Genomic DNA, 24,873 nt, shown 5'->3' with positions numbered 1-24,873 from the left:
CAATCACATATTTTTAATCATGAGACATATATGAACATAATTTGCTCTTATTTGTATGAGAACATTGCATTACCTCCGATACGTGACTGTTTAAATGTCTAGCAATATGTCAATCTCAGTCTCTTCGTCCTCAATCTTCAAGAAAGCACATCACATCGTTTATTAAATCAATTGTAAAAGTCATAAATAAATAAGTATATGAAGTTAAAGTTATACCTGTATTGATTTTTTCACTCGATGTTTGGCTCGAATCCAATCACCTCCACACATAAGCATACTTACAGTTTTTGGTGCTAGAGATGCCCTATATGAGTCAATCACTCTACCCCCAGCACTAAAAGCACTTTCTAAAGCAACAGTAGAGATCGGAACTGCAAGAATCTCAGCCGCCATACGTGACTAGATTGGAAACTTGGTTTGATTAACAGACCACCAATGAAGTACATTAAATTTTTTTGTCTTTGCACCCTCTGATGTCTCAAACTCAAAGACATCGGATTCGAGGTACATTGTCAACTCTGACTTTCCGGCGGCTTCAGCTTGACTTTTCTTACGGTGTGCTTGCCATTGCAACACAATATCAGAATCATCTATCATTCCATGTGAAGATATGAAACTGGAATGTATTCCTACAATATTTTTTTATTAAAAACATGTGATTATAAATTAATCTAAAACTTTAAGAATTATGATATGACAATTAATATTAATATATAATGAAATTATATACCTGAGGTAGATGATTTCATCTGTGATATAGGGGTGAGGGATGGGTTGTCTGTTGATAAAAGTTCCACATACTCATGATATAACTCTTCCAATGTATGGCGTAGGTTGTCAAGCTCAATCTCCGCATCATATTCCCTATATAAAATGGGATAAGCAAACTTTATAAACTCTAATTTATACCTACAATAACAAAAAATTTACTTAGATCATTAATAATAACAATATATTAATAATCAAGATAATTACCTTGGATCCATAACGATTGCGACTGCCATGAGTAGGTTAACCTCTCCCCAATATTTGTCAAACTTTACTATCATCGATCTAACCATTGAGGCCACAACAGGATCAAATTCTTTATCCTTTAACAACTTTTTTACTTTGAAAACCTCCATAAAATACAAGTTAGCTGTTGGATAGTCAGTTCCTGATACAATCTTACTTACATTATTAAAAACTCTCAAAAAGTCACAAACTCTAGCCAATTTTTTCCATTCAATCTCATTTGGTAAATACTGCAAATAGTTTCCATCTTTACCTCCGTATCCCGGCCATACTTCTCGAAATATCAATGCCACATTCAACATATTATATGTGCTATTCCATCTAGTGGGACAATCCAAGACCAATTTTCTTTCTTTAATCCCACAAATTTTAGCAGTGCTTGCAAAGTCTCGTTGTCTAACCTCACTTGCACGCACATATTTCACACTGTCCCTTACTTTATCAATAATATCCTTAATTTCATTAATATCATCTTGAACAAGAAGATTGATGATATAAGCCGTGCATTTAATGTGAAATAAATTTCCTCCAGAAACTAGAGATCTATCCATCTTAAAATCTTTCTTCAATGATTTGATACACTTGTCATTCATTGATGCATTGTCTACAGTGATAGTGAACACCTGTTAACATAGCATTAAGACACATATAAATTTAAGTGTTGTCATTTTTCATTGATAAGCAAAATAAACAAATTTCACCTTACCTTATTCTGAATACCCCAATCTTCGAAGCAATTGTACAAAGCCTGCGCAATAGTTTCCCCATTTCTTGGAGGAGGCACATGGACAAAGCTGATTATGCGTTTATTTAATGTCCATTCTTGATCCACCCAATGTGCAGTTATAACCATATATTCAATGTTTTGTGCATCTGACTTCCATAAATCAGTTGTCACACTTATCTTTCTTAACTCTTTAAAAAATTTCTTCAATTGTTTGGCTTCAGCTTGTACAACTCGATCACAGTCAGATTTTACTTGTTTTCTGCCTATTCTCTCATATAATGGTTGTAGAATACTACAAAAATAATTGAAGCCAATATGTTCAACAAAAGAGAATGGCAATTCATCAATCAGAATCATGTGAGCTAATGCCTCACGGATCTGCATATTGAATCACGATAATAGTTAATTATTTTAACAAAAATTAGTATGAAATCAATAGAAAATAACCAAACAAGTTACTTAAATATTTAAAACATACCATATCGTGATTATACTTTGCATTCGATCTCACAATGGGTGGAGTGAGGAGGCCTGGGCAATTTTCTTCTATTGGTTGAAAGTTCAACAACATTTGTCCCTTCGAAGAACTCTGTTTCCCCATTGCCTTTTTTCGCTCGACATATTGTCCCATATGACGACAAAGGTGTGTTGTTGAATGTGTTTTTTGTAGTTTTAACCTTTTATTACAAAACTTACATACAACAAATCGTACATCCCCTACCATTATAATCATGTCTTCAGGAAAACACTCCCAAACAACAGAGGTCTTTTTTTTCTTGCTAGGCAGGATAACTGGAGGACTAGGTGAGCTAGATTTTCCTTTAGACATTATATCTTCCCGCTCACCAACATCTTCTTCAGACTTTTCATAATCTTCTATAAATGTAGTTTCTACTTCTTGATTCTCAACAGAATCACGCAAATGAGATCCCTGAATTGCTATTCCCTTCCCTTTTACCGACCTTGATGAACGGGAACGTTTCTTTCCAGTTGCAGTTGATAAATAAGAGGAACCTCGACTAATATTTTTTTTGGTGCATCTACATTCAAGACATAGATAATTTAATAGCAAAAACAATTATATCACAATGAATAATATAATGAGTACCATAAGAAGTTCAATTGAGCTAAGATAAATTAAATTTGCAAGGAATTTGGCATGTTGAACAATAAACTTCATTTAATCCTTGCTGTATAGTGAATATAGAAGTGTAAAGTGAATAAGATCAATTACATTTTGTTTTTGATGTGTGTGTGTGTGTGTGTATATATATATTTGATTTTGTTGTATTACTAACAACCAAATGTAAAAAAAAGAAACAATCAAATTCCCAAGGTTTGTATGTGCTTCTGTAAATTACTCTCCAGTTAATTTGCCTTTCATAAATTCATCTCCAATTAATTCCTAAGCCATTAATTTATATAAATAAAAAAAAAAACTCAAATGTTAGAAAAAGAAAAAAGCAAATTCCCAAGGTTTATATGTGCTTCTGTAAATTACTCTCTAGTTAATCTGCCTTTCATAAATTCATCTCCAATTAATTCCTAAGCCATTAATTTATATAAATAAAAAAAGAAAAAAAACCCAAATGTTAAAAAAAGAAAAAAGCAAATTCCCAAGGTTTATATGTGCTTCTGTAAATTACTCTCTAGTTAATTTGTCTTTCATAAATTCATCTCCAATTAATTCCTAAGCCATTAATTTATATAAATAAAAAAAGAAAAAAGCAAATTCCCAAGGTTTATATGTGCTTCTGTAAATTACTCTCTAGTTAATTTGTCTTTCATAAATTCATCTCCAATTAATTCCTAAGTCATTAATTTATATAAATAAAACTTTAAAAAATCAATAAAAAATAAAACTTATTATCGTCATGCATTTTTAAGGAATAATAAAATAATTATATGACTTAAAGTCGGTTCGAAATCTAGCAAGCCTAACCTGTTTTCTAGGACACATCAGAATGTAAATTACTCTTGTTTGATAAATAATTAAATAGAGCAGCAGAGAAGAAAGGTGGAAAACCTTGTCGGCGGCTGAACAACAAAGAAGAAAGGTGGAAAACCTTGTCGGCGGCTGAACAACAAAGAAGAAAGGTGGAAAACCTTGTCGGCGGATGAACAGCAGAGAAAAACAGCAGAGAAGAAAGGTAGAATGGAAAACCTTGTTGTCGGCGTATTTTAGTTTTGGCTAAATATTCTCGGCAGAGAAGAATGAAGAGCAGCAGAAAAAATATTAGGTTTGCTGCTTTAATTTCTTTAATTGTTTCCAACAGCCAATACGACAACGTTTTTTTCTTTTAATAGAAGCCAGCCAGCAAAGCAAAACAAAGTCAACATAGAATAAGCCAAATATAATAAATACCGCCAGGCTCCAGGTCTCCAGCCAACAATATTAATGACGAGCTTAACTTGGCTCGCCGAGCCAGCCGAGCCGAGCATTCCCCTGTTCGGATTCGGGCTCGGGTTCGTTTTTTGGTTTTTGCTTCGGCTCGTGTTCGTGTTCGCATTCGCTTATAACAGGCTCGTTTCGGGCTCGTTCGAGCTAAGCTCGTTTCGAGCCCGAAAAAGCTCGCCTCGAATCCAGCCCTACCCCTCCCTATTAGTACTACCCATCGAAGGAGATATATTACGAATTAATATCAGAAGCATTTATTTCTTTTTCTTTTAAAGTACTTTAACATGAACGCATCACTAAAAGTGTTTAAAAATTATTCTAAAAAAACTGAAAATCTAGAAGCGAATAAAAGATGTATATACTCATATGAAAACTTATCTGAAACAATCTGACTAGAGGAGTAATTGTATACAACTGTACCATCATCTCAAAAAGGTCAAAAGTCGACAAAAACATGTCACTGTATGCATGTAATATAAACCAGAAATAACCTACTCTAGTCGGATCTACCTAAGTTAACCTGACCCTGCCTCGCAGCTACCTCGATCACCTGTACCTATAATCATGAAAGACAACGAAGTGAGAGATAAAAACACTTAGTAAGGGGAACGAATTAAGTAAACTATCTCCTTTCATGTTCTAACTTACTCTTAGGACTCAATCTTATATCATAACCTCTATAATCAAGCGAGGAGATAATCTAGTTCATTTTTACTATTTGGGTCATACTTTGTCCCATCTAGTGTTTATTTGATACTTTCTGGAAGCTAACTATAGGAATTTGGTACTTTTCTAAGCTCGAGCTCTCTTCGTTTCTTTTACTACACCATTTCTGAATCTGAATTAAGTTCTACTACGAGTATGCTCTACTGTGAGTGGACCCTACTATAGGTCTATGTCCTACTACGGACGTGCCCTACTACGGGCGGTGTAGTGTAAAGTGCCCCCTCATAGTTCATAGCATACATGTGTGTCTTATATCTTACTAATTTTACTTCTATCTAAATCTATTCATAACTCATCAGACCATACTTTTGGGATGACCCCTGAATCTTGAGCCCCAAATTTCTTTTCTTGCTTTTCTTTCTTTTCTTCTTCTTTTATTTTTCTCTCCTTTCTTTCATTTCCTTTCCTTTCTTTTCTTTCTTTTCCTTTCCAAAACTATGAAAATACTGTTCATAACCATGTTCATTTGACAGGGAAACCTTCTTTTTCATACAATTTCATAGTCTAAATGGTTTTTAATTCATACAAGATATATATCATTGAAAAGAGGATTCAAAGAGCTTTCCAACAAGCTATAATAACACTCATAATTCATTAGATAAGATAGTCAAAATGTGAGATGAAATCAATGGCAAAAACTGTCTCTTCTATTTATTTGAAAGCAGTTCTTGTAGTTCATACAATATTTAACAGTCCAAATGATTTTCAATTCATACAAGCTATATATCCCTGAAAAGAGTATTCAAAGAGTTTTTCAACAAGATATAATAGAACTCATAACTCATTAGATAAGATAGTCAAAATGTAAGATGACAGTAGTTGTAAAATCTATCTCCTCTGTTTATTTGGTAAAGTAGTCCTTATGGCTCATATAATATTTAACAGTCTAAATGATTTCTAATTCATACAAGCTATATATCCCTGAAAAAAGTATTCAAAAAGCTTTCCAACAAGATATAATAGCACTCATAACTCATTAGATAAGACAGTCAAAACGTGAGATGAAATCAGTGGCAAAAACTGTCTCTTCTGTTTATTTGATAAAACAGTCCTTGTGGTTCATACAATATTTAATAGTTCAAATAATCCCCAATTCATACAAGTTATATATCCCTGAAAATAGTATTCAAAAAGCTTTCCAACAAGATATAATAATGCTCATAACTCATTAGATAAGACAATCAAAACCTGAGATGAAATCAATGGCAAAAATTGTCTCCTCTGTTTATTTGGTAAAACAATCCTTGTGGTTCATACAATATTTATTAGTCCAAATGATTTCTAATTCATATAAGATATATATCATTGGAAAGAGGATTCAAATATCTTTCCAACAAACTATAATAGCACTCATAATTCATCAGATAAGACAACCAAATATGGGACGAAATTAGTGGTAAAACTGTAAATATTATACAACTTTCTGTCATGAACAAAATTACACACATAGATACACAAAATGGCAAAACAACATTTTTCAACTTCAAAATCATCATTTATAACATAGATCCAAATAACCAAAAGCCTAAAACATGCAACATATCAAGGATGATACCCCTTACCTTTTTCCAAGCCAAATCTTTACAAGTTAGCTCCCTTCTCTTTGTTTTGCTTCTTTTATCACCAAAATCACCTTAAATCAACACCAAAACATACTAACATATTCATATAACATGCATCCAATATATATATACATAGGTAAAGGGAAAAGGAAGAGATATTTTGGTTACCAAGACTCCCAAAGTGTTTCTTCTTATTTTCCTTCCTTATTTATCTTCTAAAACACTTCCAAATCACCAACTTTTCTTCAAAAACACAGCAAAAGCAAGAAAAAATCTGCCTTCTTCTGGAAGTGACGGGAAAAGATGGAAAAAGAGACTTAAAATGCTTCTTTTTGTCTTTTCTCTTTTGAGATATGGATATATACCCATTTATATGTATATACAACTTATTTTTATTTTATTTTTTTGTCCATATTTTATATATATATATATATATATATATATATATATATATATATATATAATATTGAAAATATCTCAAAACATGGTCAAAAGACATAAATACCCTTGAAACATACCTAAAGGTATTATATGATACTACTCAACGAATTACTTGCAAATTGTTTACAGGGAAAGTGTTAAACTGTTGGGGGACCAATCAGATTGGGTTCATTAAAATAATCTTCCTATGATACATCTACTTGTAATAGAACATTGATGCTCAAGAGAACTATCTAGCCACAACAAACGACCATCAAAAGGAAAGAAAGTTTAGACATGTTTTTGCAAATAATGCCAACAACTTGGACATACTAGACTTAACTATCAAAGCCCAACCCTTGTGCCTAACACATCTTCTTGACACATATCTAACAAAGGCAGTGGACGTACCTCATCATGTAGTGGTTGTGTTTCATCATCAAATGGATGAGGACATCCAAAAATATAGTGTAGTTAAATATTGTAATTTTTGTATTTATTTCAATAATTTTGAAATGTCTCAACAATATATTTAGGACATTTTTTTTTATACTCAAGTATTATTTGATAAACTTCAATGATTATGTTCATTATTTATTTCGTTGAAATTGCATTTTGAACGTGGTCATGAACTCTGTATACATACATTTTGAAAGGACCAAATGTATTAACACAACATTAAACATGCGTTCCTTTGAATCAGAGAACTGCTTGAAACACATCCTCCTAAATAAGTGTTGTTGTGTAATAGATGACTTTGTCCAAATGTTTTCTGTCACCTCTTAGTGTCCCTGCGCTATTAACTTACTATGAATTGGTTTGCATCATATTGAATTTAAATTCTCTTTCATAATCACTTACGAAAACTCTCTGAAAAATAAAATTTATGTTAGTCAATCAAACTAACATCTAAAAATAATAGGTCGAACATAAAATAAATTAAAGTCAAACAAAATGAAAGAAAAATTAAAAAATTAATTACTGTGAACACTAACTTTGAACACTACTAGGCAGGGTCTACCAAATATATAAAGACAATTTCGGTAAAATGCTTTAAGCATACAAAAATGGAATAAAATTGTTTATGATAATTAAAAATAATTAAATTAATTAAGTTTTATTTCTTAATCACATATGATTATTGAAAACAGTACCCGATACGGTAGCATTACCGGTCATGTACCATCACATCAAACGGCCCTTTTAGTTTAGCTTTTTCTACTTCCCCAAAACCCGCCCTAAACCCTAACCCGTTACCTTTTGATTCATTCGAAAGAATGAACAGACGAAGCCTAAAGACTCTTCTTAATCACTCAATTTCATCTCTCATGAACCCGTCAAAATCCTCTTTTTTCATTTCTCATTCATTCAATTTTTCCCGCCAAAATCTGCTCTCTGTTTTCGCCCGGTTCATCTCCGACTCTTCTCCCTACAATCTTCCCGGATTGATCGACCCAGACGACGCCGTTTTGGCCGAGGCTTCACGGGTGGAGTCCGTTTCCGCGGAAGAATTTGGATTTCTGCGGGACTCTTTGATGAATTCAGATGCTAAGTCAGTGCCAATATATGATGCTGGTAAGTGCTCCAACGATGCCGTTTTAATTGCTAATACGATATTGGGTGATAAAGATGGGTTTAATGATAGAACTCTGAAGTCTCTTAGGCAATTTAGAGGAAAATTAAGTGAATCAGTAGTGGTTCATGTGTTGAATTTGCTTAAAAACCCTGAATTGGTTGTTAAGTTTTTTATTTGGGCGGGTAGACAGATTGGGTATTCACATTCGATGCCTGTGTATAATGCATTGTTGGAGCTAATAGAATGTGATAAAAGTGAGAGAGTTCCAGAAGAATTTTTGCGTGAAATAAGAAATGATGATAGGGAAGTGCTTGGGAAGTTGCTTAATGTGTTGATTCGTAAATGTTGTCGAAATGGGTTGTGGAATGTGGCTTTAGAGGAGTTAGGGAGGTTGAAAGACTTTGGGTATAAGTGCACACAAGCAACTTATAATGCATTAATTCAAGTGTTTTTAAGAGCAGAGAGATTAGATACAGCTAATCTGGTTTATAGAGAGATGTCGGATGCAGGGTTTAGTATGGATGCTTTTACTTTAGGTTGTTTTACGCATTCCCTTTGCAAAGCAGGGAGGTTGAGGGAAGCAATGACATTGATTGAGAAGGAAGAATTTGTGCCGGATACAGTCCTTTATACGAAAATGATATCTGGGTTGTGCGAAGCTTCACTTTTTGAAGAAGCTATGGATATTCTGAACAGAATGCGAGCTAGTTCTTGCATTCCTAATGTTGTGACATTTAGGATTCTCCTTTGTGGGTGTTTGAGGAAAAAAAAACTTGGCAGATGTAAAAGGATTCTCAGTATGATGATTTCAGAAGGTTGTTATCCAAGTCCTAGGATATTTAATTCTCTTGTTCATGCTTTTTGTAGGTCAGGGGATTACTCTTATGCCTATAAGTTACTTAAGAAGATGGCCCAATGTGGGTGCCAGCCAGGTTATGTGGTTTATAATATATTGATTGGAGGCATATGTTCCAATGAGGTGTTGCCTGGTCCTGATGTGTTGGATCTGGCTGAGAAAGCTTATAGTGAAATGCTTGATGCAGGGGTTGTCCTAAATAAAATCAATGTAACTAATTTCTCGCAGTGTCTTTGTGGTGCTGGAAAATTTGAGAAAGCTTATAGTGTTATTCGTGAAATGATGAGTAAGGGATTTATACCTGATACTAGTACATATTCTAAAGTAATTAGCTATCTATGTGATGCTTCTGAAATAGAAAAGGCTTTTTCATTGTTTCAAGAAATGAAAAGAAATAATTTACTTCCTGATGTCTATACATATACAATATTAATTGACAATTTTTGTAAAGCTGGCCTTATTGAACAGGCTCGAAATTGGTTTGATGAAATGGTAAAAGAGGGTTGTGCTCCAAATGTGGTTACTTATACTGCTCTTATACATGCATACTTAAAGGCAAGAAAGTTGTCCTGTGCCAATGAACTCTTTGAAGCTATGCTATCTGATGGTTGCATTCCTAATATTGTCACGTTTACAGCTTTGATTGATGGTCATTGTAAAGCTGGGCAGATTGATAAGGCTTGCCAGATTTATGCTAGAATAAGGGGTGATGTGGAAATTTCAGATGTAGATATGTATTTCAAGGTTGTTGACAGCAACATCAAAGAACCAAATGTTTTCACATATGGAGCTTTGATAGATGGTCTGTGCAAAGCTTACAAAGTCAAAGAGGCCCATAACGTATTGGATGCAATGTTCGCGGATGGTTGTGAGCCAAACCATATTGTGTATGATGCTCTAATTGATGGGTTTTGCAAGGTTGGGAAGCTTGAGGAAGCACAAGTGGTATTTTCCAAGATGTTGGAGCATGGATACAGTCCAAATGTATATACTTACAGCTCTTTGATTGACAGAATGTTTAAGGATAAGAGATTGGATCTTGCTTTAAAAGTCTTGTCCAAAATGCTTGAAAATTCCTGTCCTCCTAATGTTGTCATATACACAGAGATGATTGATGGTCTCTGCAAAGTTGGAAAGACAGATGAAGCCTATAAGCTTATGTTGATGATGGAAGAAAAGGGTTGCTATCCAAATGTTGTGACTTATACGGCCATGATAGATGGCTTTGGGAAACTGGGTAAAATTGACAAATGCCGTCAGCTGTTTAGTGAAATGAGTTCAAAAGGTTGTGCACCAAATTTTGTCACGTATCGAGTTTTAATAAACCATTTTTGTTCTTCTGGTCTTCTAGATGAGGCTCACCAACTTTTGGAAGAGATGAAGCAGACATACTGGCCTAGGCAATTAGCAAGCTATCGTAAGGTTGTTGAAGGCTTAAGCAGAGAGTTCATAGTCTCACTGGGGCTTTTAGAGGAGATGGAGAAAAATGATTCAGTACCAATCACTCCAGTTTATAGAATTCTGATTGATAACTTTATAAAAGTTGGAAGACTGGAAGTGGCTTTAGAGCTGCATGAGGAGATGGCATTGTATTCATCAATTTCAGCTGTGAACAAAAGTACATATGTTTCATTAATTGAGAGTCTCTCCCTTGCAGGTAAGATTGATAAAGCTTTTCAGTTGTATGTAGACATGATAAGAAAGGGAGCTGTTCCAGAGCTGAGCACATTTGTTCATCTGATTAAAGGGCTAATCAGAGTTAACAGGTGGGAAGATGCCCTGCAACTGTCCGATGGCATATGCCAAACGGTTGGTATCTCTTTAACTTTTTTTTTTTTTTCCTTCTTTCCACTATTTTATTTTGAAATCATAAAACAAGCAAACATAAGTAATCTTTTTATAGTGAAAGTTCTGAGCTAACAGGTGATGACATTCTAATTGCAGACACTGGCTTGAAAGAAGCCTTCATTAATATAGTTTTTATTGCTTCCTGTCAAAAATATGGTTGTTTTTGCTGAAAGTTTTGTTTTCAGCTATTAAAAATCCAGAATATACATTTCTTTAAATTAGGCACTTGATACTTTTGTCTATTTATGTTATAAAATTTCCACTTGAGCAGAATATTAATTGGCTTCAAGAAGACGGATCTAGCTCAACCTAGGCTTTTTGTACATTAATTGGTTCACTTTCAACTAAGGAGGCGGATCTAGCTTTAACTGTACATGTGCACTTCTCAGAGCCTAACTTTATTGGAGCAGAATTTTCAGTCCATTCATATGAAAACATGAAGACAAATGTAGCAGTTTGATCCTTTATAACTGAGTGTATATTCTTGGTGGCTTTGGTTCACCATGAGAAGCAACATTGATCAAGAGGAAGCTATATAATGGATTGCTGAGCTACAACAAAAATTTGTTGTTTGGCTATCCAAGTTGACAAAGTCAGTAATAGTATGCGCTGTTTGTTTTATATCACCTGGCTTTGCATGAAGCTGCTGCTGCTTACTGCTTATTGCTTGCTAGGCAAGACATTTTTCTTTAAACTAATTTGCCGCCAGCTATCCATCAACAATCGCAAGGTTAGTATATCTACAATCATTCTAAAGTGAACTGACTAATCTATTCTAGTTTTTATTTGTTTGAGTTTAGTAGATACAAAACAATACTACACATATCTATTTTAAGTACACAAATACACATTTTTATGTGTCATCACGTGATTAAGTGTTTCTTTATCTTGAATTCAAAATCACTCAATCACATGATGACATACACATCAAGTGTATACTTATTTGTGTATTTAAAGTGGGTATGCAAATAATTTTATTGTTGGATACATCATTGTTGTATTCTCTTTCACATGTGTTCAGCACCCAATCTTTCCTGAAGTTGTTTTCCCTTTACTTTTTTTTTTTCTTTTATAAATAATAAGAAATTTACTCCTGACAATATTATAGACTATAAACATAAAATCCTTGATGTTTAAGAAAAATATGCCTGTTGATTTCTTTTTAATCGTTTCCTCTGATACTTTATTTTTCATATGTCATTTGCTTTACCGTTCCAGCCAAAGGCCTTCATATTGATTGTCATGATGAGCTCATTTCCTTCTTTCACTGGTAATCCGGAGTTCTTTTTCAGTTGCAGTGCTCTTTGCTGATCACTTGATCATCACCTGGTCAGGTCAGTGTAGCTAACTTGTATATGCATCTTTGACATTTGTGAAAATTTATTCAAACTGATGCAAATATACATTCTAATATTCTCCTCTGATAACTATATTAGATAACACAAATTAATGATGAATAATTTCTTATAAAAAGTTGTCAATGTCTTAGGGTGGTGGTTTTTAATTTTGCTTGACTTTTTATTTTTCTCTTCTTTATCTGCTAGTAATATGTGATTTAGTTTTTTAATTGTCATTGAAAGTTAAAACTCTCTCTGCAAGATCAATTGTGTCCTTTTTCTTAAATATTCCATTCCATTTATCATCTCATGCACTATTGCCATATTATGGCCTTTAAGCCATATTGCTTGGTTTCCTATTTCTTGGACAAACTTTACTCTTACTATTTTCAGCAGTGCTTATCGATTGTGATGTGCTTCTTCATCTATAATTGCTTCTATAAATTTACCATTTGTTATAGTCCTCTTATATTTGTTGCATTATTGACATTTTTCAATCAGATTTGGTGGGTGCGGAATATTGCACCATGCTTTATGATGAGCTATCTTGCTAAGTGCTCATAAGTCCTAATAGACAAGGCCCTTTTCCAGCCCTGATCAAACTTCATGTTTCGGTGCAGTAATTTTTGCTCTTTAAGCTTTCCAAAGCAGCTCATCTTCAATCTTTGATGCTGCGAAATATGAGAAAGCTCCTGCAATTGCTTACATCCTGCCATTTACAGTGAGTTCTTCATCCCTTTATACACTTCAATAAAGCTTAACACAAATCAACTGGATTTGGAACAAATATTGATTAATTTTCTTAAGTTCCTTATTATTTGGGAGGTTAAAAAGGGCTGTGCTCATGCATTATGCAATTTTATACTGGAGTTCAGAGTTGAGAAGTGCTAACACCTTTGTTTAAGTCATGGATGGAGTTATGTGCAATGTAATATGCACCGAACTTTGAGTACCCAATTGGGTATCCAAATGATGGGTCATCATGTGATTAGGTGATTTTAAATTAGTAATAAAATAACACTAACTATATAATGACACATTATTTGAATATCCAATTGGATATTTAAAATTGGGTGCACATAATTTTATTGTGGTGTTATATGAACTCAAAGAGATACTTCTCGTTCCCATTTTCATATTTTGTTGAAATTTAGCCACACCTTTAACTAAATCAGTGATCGATACATTGATAATTTTGAATTATGCATGTGGAAGTGGATTGGGGTAAATCATATTGAAAAATCCGTTAACTTTCTGAAAATATGTTAGAAGTTTGAGAGCATGCATGTCTAAATCTGACATTTGAATTTCAGATCATGGTGTGCTTAGACAAAGCCTATCAATGTTTATAATCTGTGGGGCATTCCAGCGATTCACAGGATCAAATTGCTCGGTTAGATTATTGACATTGATGAAGCAGATATTCTCGATGAAACTATGTAGGGAAACCGTCTGTCAAATTTGGTGGCAAATGAATTGACTTAAATTTATAGGTTCAATTCCAACTTCAGTTGACAAGGAAAAATCTTCTCACAGTTGAGAAGTGTTACAGAGAGCGAAGAGCCCTTGTTTCAGAGAACTGAGCATGGAATGAGGCACTACTTTGAATGCATCGTTTCACTCTCTGTTAGAATGCTTGTTCCTGTTTTAAGGGAGGAATTATTCTTTTTCTATAGTTTATAGATTGCTTTATATTTATAATAAATAAATTATATTAAACTAAAATTCTTAGAGATTATTAAAAATTATTAATGTTTCATTTCTTGATCTCCAATTGCAGAGTTCTTAAGATCTTCAATAGAGTTTCCTCTTCTACTTTTTTGGTATGATTCAATGCTTTTAAATCTAGATCGGGAGATTGATATGGTCAAAGGTCCAATTTAGATTGTGATAGAGCTAACTAGTCAAACTTATAATAGATTAAATAAATATTATAATAATATTTAATCAAATAAAATTATAGTTTGGCGGTATGCGATGAATCATGGTCAAACATGAAAGGGTTTTGTAATGTATGTGTCGTTGGGTTGCTATATTAACCATGATAATGGACGTAAAAGGTTTCACAATACGTGCGTAAACATATTGACATAGTTGTAAATAGATCTTTCTTATTGTGTGGTCATATCAACAAGTTTGTATAGAAATTAAGAATTCTTAAAACCTTTCGATCTAATTTTCGGTAACCTCAAATCCTATTGGTAAATATTTTCATTTTTTGAAACAAAAACACTAAAAAAAAGAAAAAACATGTGACATCTTAGTTCAAATAGTTTGGTTTATTGTTATAACATTGTCTACTTTTGATACATAATCTATCATAATTTTTTTTTTTTGATTTTGTAACTTAAAACATGTTTTAATAGCTTAAGAAACTCACAAGTTATATTATCATACAAGTCTAATATCTTTCTCTTGATTTGTCGATGTAGAATCTTAATATCTATCCTATGTTTTGAGAATATAGGATTTCCCTAGAGGTGTCACATTTAACCTCTCCCCCCTTACGAGACTTAATGTCTTCGTTGAAATTTGTTTCACTATTGCTCAAGAGGACAAACAGAGTGGCTTTAATAACATTTGTAACATTTTAATCCAAATAACTTATTCACTGTCAAGATATTGTCTACTTTGGATACATAGTTTATTATGATTTTATTTTTAGGTTTTAGAACCCAAAACACATCTTGAAATAAATTCATATACTATTTAACTAGTATTATGTTAGCATTTTCAAGTGATGTAGGATTCACATACAAATTTAACATCTCTCTCATGTTTTGACGATGTGAGATTTGTCTAGAAGTGTCATTAACACCATTCTATTCTCTCAATAGGAGTGGATCTCTCAATAGCAAATCGATAATAATCCATTATTGCATGAAAAAGGAGATTGTAAAGGGATTCGTAGGGGGTGTTTGGTTTGCAAAATGTTTTATGGTCAAATAACTATTTCCCACCAAGGTTTGATGCAAACCCAAATTTTCATCTATTAATTATTAAAAATTCAAATATCTATTTGTATATTAAATTTTGTTGTAACTGTTATGAGTAAAATTGTTATTTATCAAAATATTTTTAAAAAATTAAAAATTTATCACATTTCCCCCTTAAGTTTAAAAATTTTTCCCTTACCCAAAATTTGAAAATTTAACATTTTTCTCTAAGGTTTTTCCAACCACTATTGTTAGTTGTTAAAGACAGTGACAACCATGTTCTCTCTTCCTCTCGACTTCTCTCTAAATCTCGCTCCATTTTCAGTTATCTTCGTTGACTAGTTTCATTGATCAGTGACGATCGAAAATGGAGTGAGACTAAGATAGAAATTGGGAGAGAGGGAGAATGTCGTCATCATTGGTGGCGAATGGTGATGGCTGAAAAATCCCTAGAGGGAAATATTGATTTTTCAAACTGTAGTTGAAGGAGAAATTTGTTAGATTTTTAAACTTAGGGGGAGAAATATTCTAAATTTTTAGTTTTAGACTGGGCTAAACTAGGGTTGGGCTCGAGCTTGAGCTCATCAAGCTCGCTTAATCACATGTTCATGTTCGACTCACTCGATTATTTTACTATTTGTGATCAATTCGCACTCGCTTTAAGCTTGCATTTCAGGTTCACTTCAAAATATATAAATGACTAAGATGAGTAGTAAATTCATAAAATAGATTGCAGAAATATCCATACACAAGTCTTTCTGGTGAACAGTTAAATGAGTGACATAGCAAAAGTGGAAATGTCTTTAGAGCTAGAAAGAAAGAAAGGAGAGCACGAGAATGCGTTTAGGGCTGGAAACGACGTCGTTTGTTAAGGGTTTAAGGCTTCAAGTAAGTCGTGCTCAGCTCTTGAGTCAGCACAACTCTAGTTTGAGTTCAGGCTCAAGTTCGTTTCTGGTTCTACTTTCTATCTCATACTCAATTCGCATTTGTTATTTCAGGCCCGTGTTTGGACTCATTCAAGCTAAACTCGTTTCGAGCTTGAATAAGTTTACTTCGAATCTAGTCTTATATGTATATATGTATGATACTTTTGATGAGTTTTGCTCATACTTTTTACCTATAAACAATGATAATTTTTTTGGTAATGCATGATACTTTTGATAAGTTTTGCTTATAGCTTTTACTTTTAAACAATGAGAAATTTGTCTTTTTCAATTGGAACTCTCAATTAGATGGTAACCAATTTCTATAACTAGAAGATTTCCTCTACTTTTTCATAATGAACATCAAGGATATTAGAAACGGGAATAAAAGCTTAGAAAGGTGGACTAGGTTTCCATTGCAAGAGAGTTAGATTTTTATAAAAATTCTTAAAAGCCTTGTGTAGTTTGTGCCTTATGAACACAATGAAAAAGCTAGCAATTTTGCTTGTTTTGATTTCATAAGTGAAAATAAGAATTATCTTGTTTAATAAGGAATTATTATTTCATTTGTTTGTTGAACAATTAATAGTGCAATTGTTTCTAGTTCACCATATTATTTGTTAATGATCTCCTCATTGTCAAGCATCATTTACTTTCCAATCCCAAAATCTTCTTGGAAAAAATGAGAAGGAAGAACAATTTTCTCTCTCAAAAATATAACAATTCAAACGTAAGATAGATAGCGCATGACTAATTTGATTATTCTAATTTGATTGTAAATTTTTATAAGGATACATGTTTTTCCCCTTAATATGTGAGGAATTTATTAGTTTATACTCACATCACTTTTTATAGATCCACAACAATTTGATTTCCATTAGGGCTTATTGTTGATGAGAACCTTGCACTGGTAGAATTTAAACAATATAAGAGTCATATATCTTTGTATTAATATCTGAGTTTGAATCTTGAATTATGAAGTCAAGATTAGAGTGTTCTGAATCAGTTTTTGAAAACAAAGATTTGATAATATGGGATTTGAGACTAACCACCTGAGAAATCTAGTTGATCATCTTCTTACTCTTCCTTTGAGGACAAATCTTAAAGAAGTGTCCCTTCTTGTTACATATGAAACATTGATCATGTTTTCTTGAAGTTTTTTTTCTCCTAAAAAATTTGCAACGAGGTTTGGTTCTTTTGAGGAAGTTAGACTTCTTTTTGAATATGAGATTATATCTTTTATGATGTTTCTTTCTACGAGTTTTGCATTCACAATGGCTATCCTTATGAGAACATTTGATTTGTAGGTTTGGCCTGTCATAAGTCTTGCCAAGTGTTTTTCCCAATTTATCAACATTAGATAAAAATTTTGACTTGTTATATAACAACTTAATATTGCGTTCACGTAAAATAAACTAATCCAAAAACAAAGGTTGAGAATAAAGATCTAACTCTCAAATAGTAACATGGGTCTAATACCAAATAATACAAAGATAACCAAGGTATGTCTAGAAGTTAGCGAAACAAAATGAGTGTTTCTAAGGTATGACCGAGGTGCCTATTCTTAACAAAGGATTCACACTATAGACATCTTTTAATAGAAACAAGGTATTCAGTCAATTTAAACTCAACTTACTTGTTATGGTTTAAACCTAACTAAGGCAAGTCATAAGGGTATTATGTTATAGGCTAAATAGTCCTTCATCGACCTGTGCAACACTTAACAGCTCTCCAATGGCTAAGTCAACCTAAACCCCAATACGCTACCCTAAACTTGGCAGAAATAAGTTGTAACAATAGAATAGCGGAAACTAGTAGTCAAGAACACACACAAACACTTCACACAATGTTATAAGACAAGATAATGAGCTAGGAAATATTAGTTGTATTAACTTGAACTAATGCTTCTAAAGAAATTTTGTACAATGGTTACCCTTTTGTATAAACATACAATGATATTTTAAATTCAACTATACATGAAATATAACTCAGTTACACAAAGGCCATGCAATCACTGCATGGACGCCTCACTGCATATGCATCCCTGTATATGTTCTCTTTTCTGGACAGTAACCCATGCACCCCAGCATAGCTGCCTTTTTCTAAACACTACTACCCTCTAACTGCATGCTTAGCTTTCCCTACACAAGGCTCTGCATGGATTGGCTTTTCTGAACCGTTACTACCCCTTAGTTATATGGCTTCTATTTCTTGCAATTGTTGCCCACCTGGTTGTTTGGCTCTACATTGTTATCATGGTGTCTTGCAAGTTGGCTCTTTGACACTTGGACTGTCTTATACTTGCTAACACACTTGGCTACTAGACTAGGTCATTTGGTCTGGCTCTCCACCTAACTTGGACTCTTTTTTAGCTATTGGATGGTTAGGTTAGACTCCTCATCACTCTATTGTAAGCTTGTTGCCCATTTTATGTAAACTGGGCCTGTGTTCACATTGTAGGGTAGACATGTGTTCTTATTGTCTATTGGGCCTTTGTCTGTACTGTTGTGCACCTAACTATAGTGCTACAACAGCCTTATGTCATGCCCATCAAAATTAGTTCGTGACATTCTCGCTTGCCTATTTCGTGATGCCCTTATCACAATGGCATGATCTTGGTCCCAATCTTTATTAGCCCTTTTTGGCATGTTACGTTCCCTCGAGCGACTTGCACTACTATGTTGCTTCCCCGAGCTGTTTTTGCCTATACACATCTTGAGTGACCTGCGGTGTTTCCCTTTTGATGGCCTTGACTGTCCTTACACTGTTTGTGAATTATGGATGCATCCTCACACATCTATTAGATCTTATGGCTTGCTCGATTGTCCCTACAACATTGCCCCCGCAACTATTGAATCTGTTGGTATTTCACCTTCAACAACACTATGGTTATGTTCCTATCCCCCATAAAAAACATAGTCTTAGTAAATGGAATGGGAACTACCTAGTGTTTGCTAATGAACTCTATGCCAAACACCATTAGATATTCATCAAGCTCCACCATAGAAAAATCTAGTCTGTTCGACTACTGTCCAAGGTAAACTTACACCCTGAGTGTGATCCCAAATATTGCTTTCGACTTAGAATTAACTGATTTCAACCACCCTGTGTGACTTTCATATTTTATCCTAAATCGATTGGCTACTTTAACCTCCCAAAAAATTGTGGGTTGCACCCATGTCCATTAGTGCATAAACTATTTGTTCACAAGTTTTGGACCTCCCTATCGACCTTTGATGGCACCTAAGAGTTGAAGAGAACCCACTTTTACTTAAGATGTTTGTCCGCGATCATCCTACTCTTGTCGCTTTTATTGTTGACCTAACTTCTTAATGAATGCAGATAACCTGTTGCGTATTAGACACTCTCTGACCAAATGTTGTCTATCACAAAGAAAACCTTTCAAAGGTGCTCTCCCTCAACCCCCGCCTCTATTTTGATGATTTTGCCTTCGGTTTGGACTTCCCCTATGCTTGTTGTACTCTCACACACTTTCTCCATGATGGACACAATCATGTTACTCTTGTTAATATGAGTTGTCTTGGTTTCTATAGTTTTCCCGAGCACTATCACTGTCTCAGATGCAGTCTCTCCCACATTTTCCATAATCACCCTTAAGCTCCCTACTCCTCTTGGCTTCCTATATTTGACAAGTGATTTAGTTATTGCAATTGTTGTGTTGAGGTTTTGCAATCCCCTCTACTGCACCTCTTATTTTGCCCATGGTTACAACCCGTCCATGAAAGCAAACAATACCTCATGCAATAGAAAATTAGTAATTTAAAGCAACAGTTCAAAAAATTTATTTATATATTCTCAAATACTGCCTTGTTGAGTGAGGCACCGCAACTTGCTTTTAGCCTCATACTTCGCATTCTATGGGTAGAATTGTGCTTTAGTTCTGCCTTAAACTGACCTTATGTTTGAATGTTGCTATTGCCTCATTCGATTTCTTCATGTCGTTTGTACCACCAAACCATAATGGTGTCCTTAAATACAAGTTGGCATGATCAATCATATTGGAATCACCCTCAGTCACTATATTGCAAGCTTATTGCCCATCTTTGTAAATTGGGCTTGTGTTCACACTGTGGGGTGGACCTATGTTCTCATTATTTGCTAGGCATGCATTCGTATTATTATGCACCCGACTATAGTGCTATAATGGCCCCATGTCGTGCCCATGAAAATTAGGCCATGACAATTAATCTTAACTTTCTCCACCAAGCTGAAAAAGAACTTAAACAACTTTAACAAGAAAGATTAATTAAAGTAACTTAATCTCAATGGGCTTGGGCAACTTTCTATACCAATAAGAGAGCTAAACAAATTAGGGGTAAAATGTGCTTAGTAATAAACTACAAGCCATTAAACTCCTTCTTGCAGGATGATATGTTTCCCATTCCAAACAAGCTATTATTCTTTGTCAACCTAGCAACATCAAAAATACTGTCAAAGTTTGACTTAAAAGCGAGGTTTCGGTAACTTAGTGTTCATCCCGATGACATGCATAAAACTGTTTTCAACCTTTTTAAATATTATTTCCAATGGATTGTCATGCCATTTGGTCTTAAAACAACTCCTTTGTTATTTGAAAAGGCGATAACCAGAATCTTTGCTCTACTCAAGAGAAATACACTAATTTATATTAATAACATATTGTTTTTTTCTAAAACAGAAAAAGAGCATGTTAAGCTTCTTATGGAATTTCACAAGATAGTCAAGGATCATGGAATTATGCTTCTAAAAAAGAAGATGATACTTAATGTTGATTCTATTGACTTTCTTGGGATGAAAATCTCAAAAGGAACTTATGCTCCTTAGCCTCATATTGTAATACATCTTTTTGAATTTCTTGATTTCAACCTGACAACTAAACAAATTTAGCAATTTTTGGCATTGTTAATTATGTATCTGAATTTTCTTTTTATGTTTAGTGAAATTACTACACCTCTTTACCAAATATTGAAAAAAGAATCTCCGGTTTGGTCTAAAACCAGACCCAAGCTATTCATATGCTAAAGCAAATAATTCATAAACTACCCTTGCTATGTATTCCTTCCTCTAACACTAGAATTCTATAGATAGATGTTAGTCAATAATTTTGGTCAGTCGTACTTATTGTGGAAACTACAGGAAGTAGAAAAGAGTGGCCAATTTAAGCCATCTGAATAGACTTATCACTTTACATTTAAAGAAATCTTACGATCAAAGAGGAATCGAAAGTTTTGAATTTTATCTTAGTGGGTACCATTTCATCATCGAGATGGACATGCCAACATTCTAAAAAATACTCGAACCTATGGCAAAAGGACTTCTTAACCCTTAACAGGTTAGATAAAGTCAGTGGTTCTGACAGTACTTATTTAAGGTCAAACATATAGAAGGTAAAGATAATGTCATTTTACATTTCTTTACCAGACCACCTCACAAACATCCTCCTGTTATTTACCTCACCCCTTTCACTATTAGACCATCTCCTCCAATATTTGTCATAGAAAAAACAGATCATACTCTGTCTTCTTAACCATTTCCTCTAAGAGTCCTAGACCTTTTCCCCAAATTCCCAAAAATATACAAACACCTTTCTTATAATGAGATTGAAATATTCCACTAGCTAATGATCAACTACCAGCTTAAAGCCATTGAAGACATAGGCCTTTACACCTTAGGAGAACTCAGTATACACTTGAGTTTTCCCTACTTAACTTTGTTCTCTGTCTCTGATGTGTCTAAAGACTTTACATGGAATACCTTTTGGTTTCTTTGGTACCTCTTTTCAAAGTACACAATCACTATAAAATTCCTTCTCTCTTATGTTGTCATGGTTGAAACTTGTTGAAAAATGATCATAAAATTTAGAGTTCACTCATTTTCAAGTATTTTTACAATGGCTCTATTAATTACCATGATAGACATGCACTTTTTACCAATGCCACCTTGAATATCAATCTTTCTAGAGAAATCCAGATTCATAATTTTCTATCATGTTTTTTACTAGGAAAGCTTAAGTTCTCAAATATCATAAGAAAGTATTGTTTGATATAGGTGTTCAAAAAAATGTTTATTTCCTATACAGTCTTCAAAAACTTAGAGTAGTCTATTCTTAAGAATACTATGACTTTGAAAGAAGGATATTCAAAGCAAATGCGATTATTCTTGCTCAGATTTAGCCCACTCTAGTTGAAGATGCTTCATGGGAACAATATCTGAATCCCTACATTTAACAAATCATCTAAGCTAAAAACAAGTTTTTTGAAAAGATCAATACTCAACAGTCTCATTCATGGCCCAAGATTTTTCATACCAACGAAGATAAAGATGTGACTTAAAGCACATCTCTGAATACATGGCAACCTCACAACCAAGGAAGCCAACTAACTCAAGACCTAGGACAGACAACTTATCATGCTACATCGTCAGATTCTTATTCTTTCGATTGCATCGAAGATATCACCTTATCTCACAATCTAGTTCTCTATGATTTCTTTTCCTAATATCTTAATTCCCAAGAAACTTTTGAAATAAAAAAGGTCTTTAAATTGACTGATCAATAAAAAATCAATGTTATCAATGAAGAGTTAGAACCTATGCATAATGGTGACTCCAATGCATTATCTCCAATATCTCTCTAACAAGATAATAGAGAATCTTTATTGTTTGCTTTATGTAAACCAAATGCTTATGTTTATGTTTTATGTATTATTTGTTTGCTTTTGTTGTATGAGCCATTTATTCTTTGTTTTACTGTCTGTACGAGCTGCCAGCTCAATCCTCTTATGGAAGTCTTTTCTTTCAAGAGAAGACATCTTATCTTATCTTATCTTATCCTTAATTTGTTTCTCTTATATATTTTGAGTAAATTCTATTATTGAACTCATGGCAGAATCGACTTCTCTTTATACTAAAAACACTAAAACTAACTCTTAAATAAGAATATGCACTATACTTGCCTCTGATGAGGATCTTAGACATCAGAAACTATTCGAGAGGGCACTTTCCCAATCGATAATTATAACAGGTTAGGTTGAGTTTAAGTTGAGCGAATACCCTGTTTTCATTAAAAAACCTCTATAACTTGAATCCCTTGTTATGAATAAGAACCTTAGTCATACCTTAGAAACATTCCTTTTGTTTCACTAACTCCCAGATATACCTTGTTTACCTCTTTATCATTTGGTATTAGAGTCATATTACTATTTGAGAGTTAGATCTTCATTCTTAACCTTACTTTTTGGATTAGTTTGTTCTATTTGAACTTAATATTAAGCAAATATGTCTTATTCTACTTCATATCCACAAATTGAAACTCATGTAGTGCCTACTGCATTTACTTCTTCTCTTACCTACCATTTCTCTTATAAAATGGATTGTTTACAAGAGATAAAATAGGGAGAAGGACTATTTCCCACCCATCTTTTGATGCGTTCTCATATTGCCACCCACGGTAGATGAAAATCCAATTTTCCCACCCATGAGCTGTTAAAATGGATGATATATGTTTGCATAAGGGTAAAATATCTATTTTACCCTTGTTAGATGAAATGACAAAAATACCCCTTAATTTAATTTCTCAAAATTGATGTGAGGGTTTTACCATTCACCCCCCTTAGGTTTTAGAAACTAACATTTTCACCTTACCAAAAGTTTTTAAATTTTAAAAACTAACATTTTTACCCTCAAACCTAAGGTTTCCATATTTTTCAAAATACAGCCGCCCCCCATAACTTTCAAAACTAGCATTTCACCCCCATTCTTCAACTTCATCTCCTGACGTCTTCTCCGGCGTCGTCACCAGCCTCCTCCTTCTCCTGGTGCGATGGCGGTGGTACGACAAAGAGATCTTCATCTTCTCGTCGCACGATGCGACGAAAAAACCTCTCTTCGTCGCTCGTCGTCCAGATATGGGAGATCGGTTTCAAACTTCGCTCGTCATCCAGATCTGAGAGATCGTTCGATGAAGGTCTCTCTTCTTCTCTCTTCGTGGCTCGTCGCATCTGAAAGACGCGACGACGAAGGATGACGAAGCGTCGTCCTTCGTCTGTTCTTCTAGATCTGGACGATGCTTCGTCGTCCAGATCTGGGTGATGAAAGGTCGTCCTTCGTCGTTCTTTGTAGTCGAAAATGGGAGATCGGTCGAATGCGTCGACCGTCGATGGTGGCCGGAGAAGGAGCAAACCCTAGGGGTGAAATCTAAACTTTTCAAACTTTGAGGATGGGTTAGTTATTAGTTTTTAAAACCTGGAGGGGGGAAACGGTAAAATTTAAAAGTTTTAAGGTTTTAAATAGCAAATGACAATTTTGCCCCTGTCCTTAACTGAAAAATTGGACGATAATTTGGTCACGGGTGGAAAAACTGGATTTTCATCTGCCGTGGGTGGCAATGTAAGGTTGGATGGGAAATAGTCCTTCTCCCGATAAAATACCTGGATAATGAATCCAGACTACCTACAACCAACCTCACTTTTTTAAACCCATATCATAATTACTGGAAACCTTTAACCTCTTTTAAAAGAGTCATAAACACCATAATTTACCCATCAACTGTAA

The 24,873-nt window shown here is 34.0% G+C and overlaps 2 protein-coding genes across 4 annotated transcripts; one reads left to right on the top strand and one right to left on the bottom strand.

The window, feature by feature from the left end:
• Positions 1-399: 399 nt before the first annotated feature.
• Positions 400-7,263, bottom strand: LOC123221405 (zinc finger BED domain-containing protein RICESLEEPER 2-like). Its single transcript, XM_044644260.1, has 6 exons — positions 7,259-7,263; positions 2,442-2,781; positions 1,721-2,119; positions 976-1,637; positions 731-909; positions 400-629 (listed from the first exon to the last, which is right to left on the bottom strand). The coding sequence occupies exons 1-6, from the start codon at positions 7,261-7,263 to the stop codon at positions 400-402; spliced, it is 1,815 nt and encodes a 604-aa protein (XP_044500195.1).
• Positions 7,264-8,093: 830 nt separating this feature from the next.
• On the top strand, positions 8,094-14,279 carry LOC123220162 (pentatricopeptide repeat-containing protein At1g06710, mitochondrial-like). Of its 3 annotated transcripts, XM_044642194.1 has the most exons (6): positions 8,094-10,936; positions 11,027-11,088; positions 11,399-11,857; positions 12,346-12,461; positions 12,966-13,185; positions 13,778-14,279. In XM_044642194.1, exons 1-3 carry the CDS (start codon positions 8,125-8,127, stop codon positions 11,438-11,440), a joined length of 2,916 nt encoding a protein of 971 aa, XP_044498129.1. In that variant the 5' UTR covers positions 8,094-8,124; the 3' UTR covers positions 11,441-11,857; positions 12,346-12,461; positions 12,966-13,185; positions 13,778-14,279. The 3 variants fall into 3 exon arrangements, with proteins under 3 accessions (XP_044498129.1, XP_044498128.1, XP_044498126.1); XM_044642193.1 differs by having other exon boundaries at positions 8,094-11,088; positions 13,085-13,185; XM_044642191.1 differs by having other exon boundaries at positions 8,094-11,088.
• Positions 14,280-24,873: the final 10,594 nt, after the last annotated feature.

The sequence above is a fragment of the Mangifera indica genome, chromosome 7 (genome assembly GCF_011075055.1).
Source record: "Mangifera indica cultivar Alphonso chromosome 7, CATAS_Mindica_2.1, whole genome shotgun sequence".
In the NCBI taxonomy this organism is placed as follows: domain Eukaryota; kingdom Viridiplantae; phylum Streptophyta; class Magnoliopsida; order Sapindales; family Anacardiaceae; genus Mangifera; species Mangifera indica.
This window is presented reverse-complemented; position numbering and strand designations above follow the sequence as displayed.

Coding starts and splice junctions, on each gene's coding strand:
- LOC123221405 (XM_044644260.1), bottom strand. Junction 2,120..2,441: donor TAGGGGATGTACGATTTGTT/GTATGTAAGTTT, acceptor TTCAATATGCAG/ATCCGTGAGGCATTAGCTCA. Junction 630..730: donor GATGAAATCATCTACCTCAG/GTATATAATTTC, acceptor AAAATATTGTAG/GAATACATTCCAGTTTCATA.
- LOC123220162 (XM_044642193.1), top strand. CDS start 8,125: ATGAACAGACGAAGCCTAAAGACTCTTCTTAATCACTCAATTTCATCT. Junction 11,089..11,398: donor CCGATGGCATATGCCAAACG/GTTGGTATCTCT, acceptor CCACTTGAGCAG/AATATTAATTGGCTTCAAGA.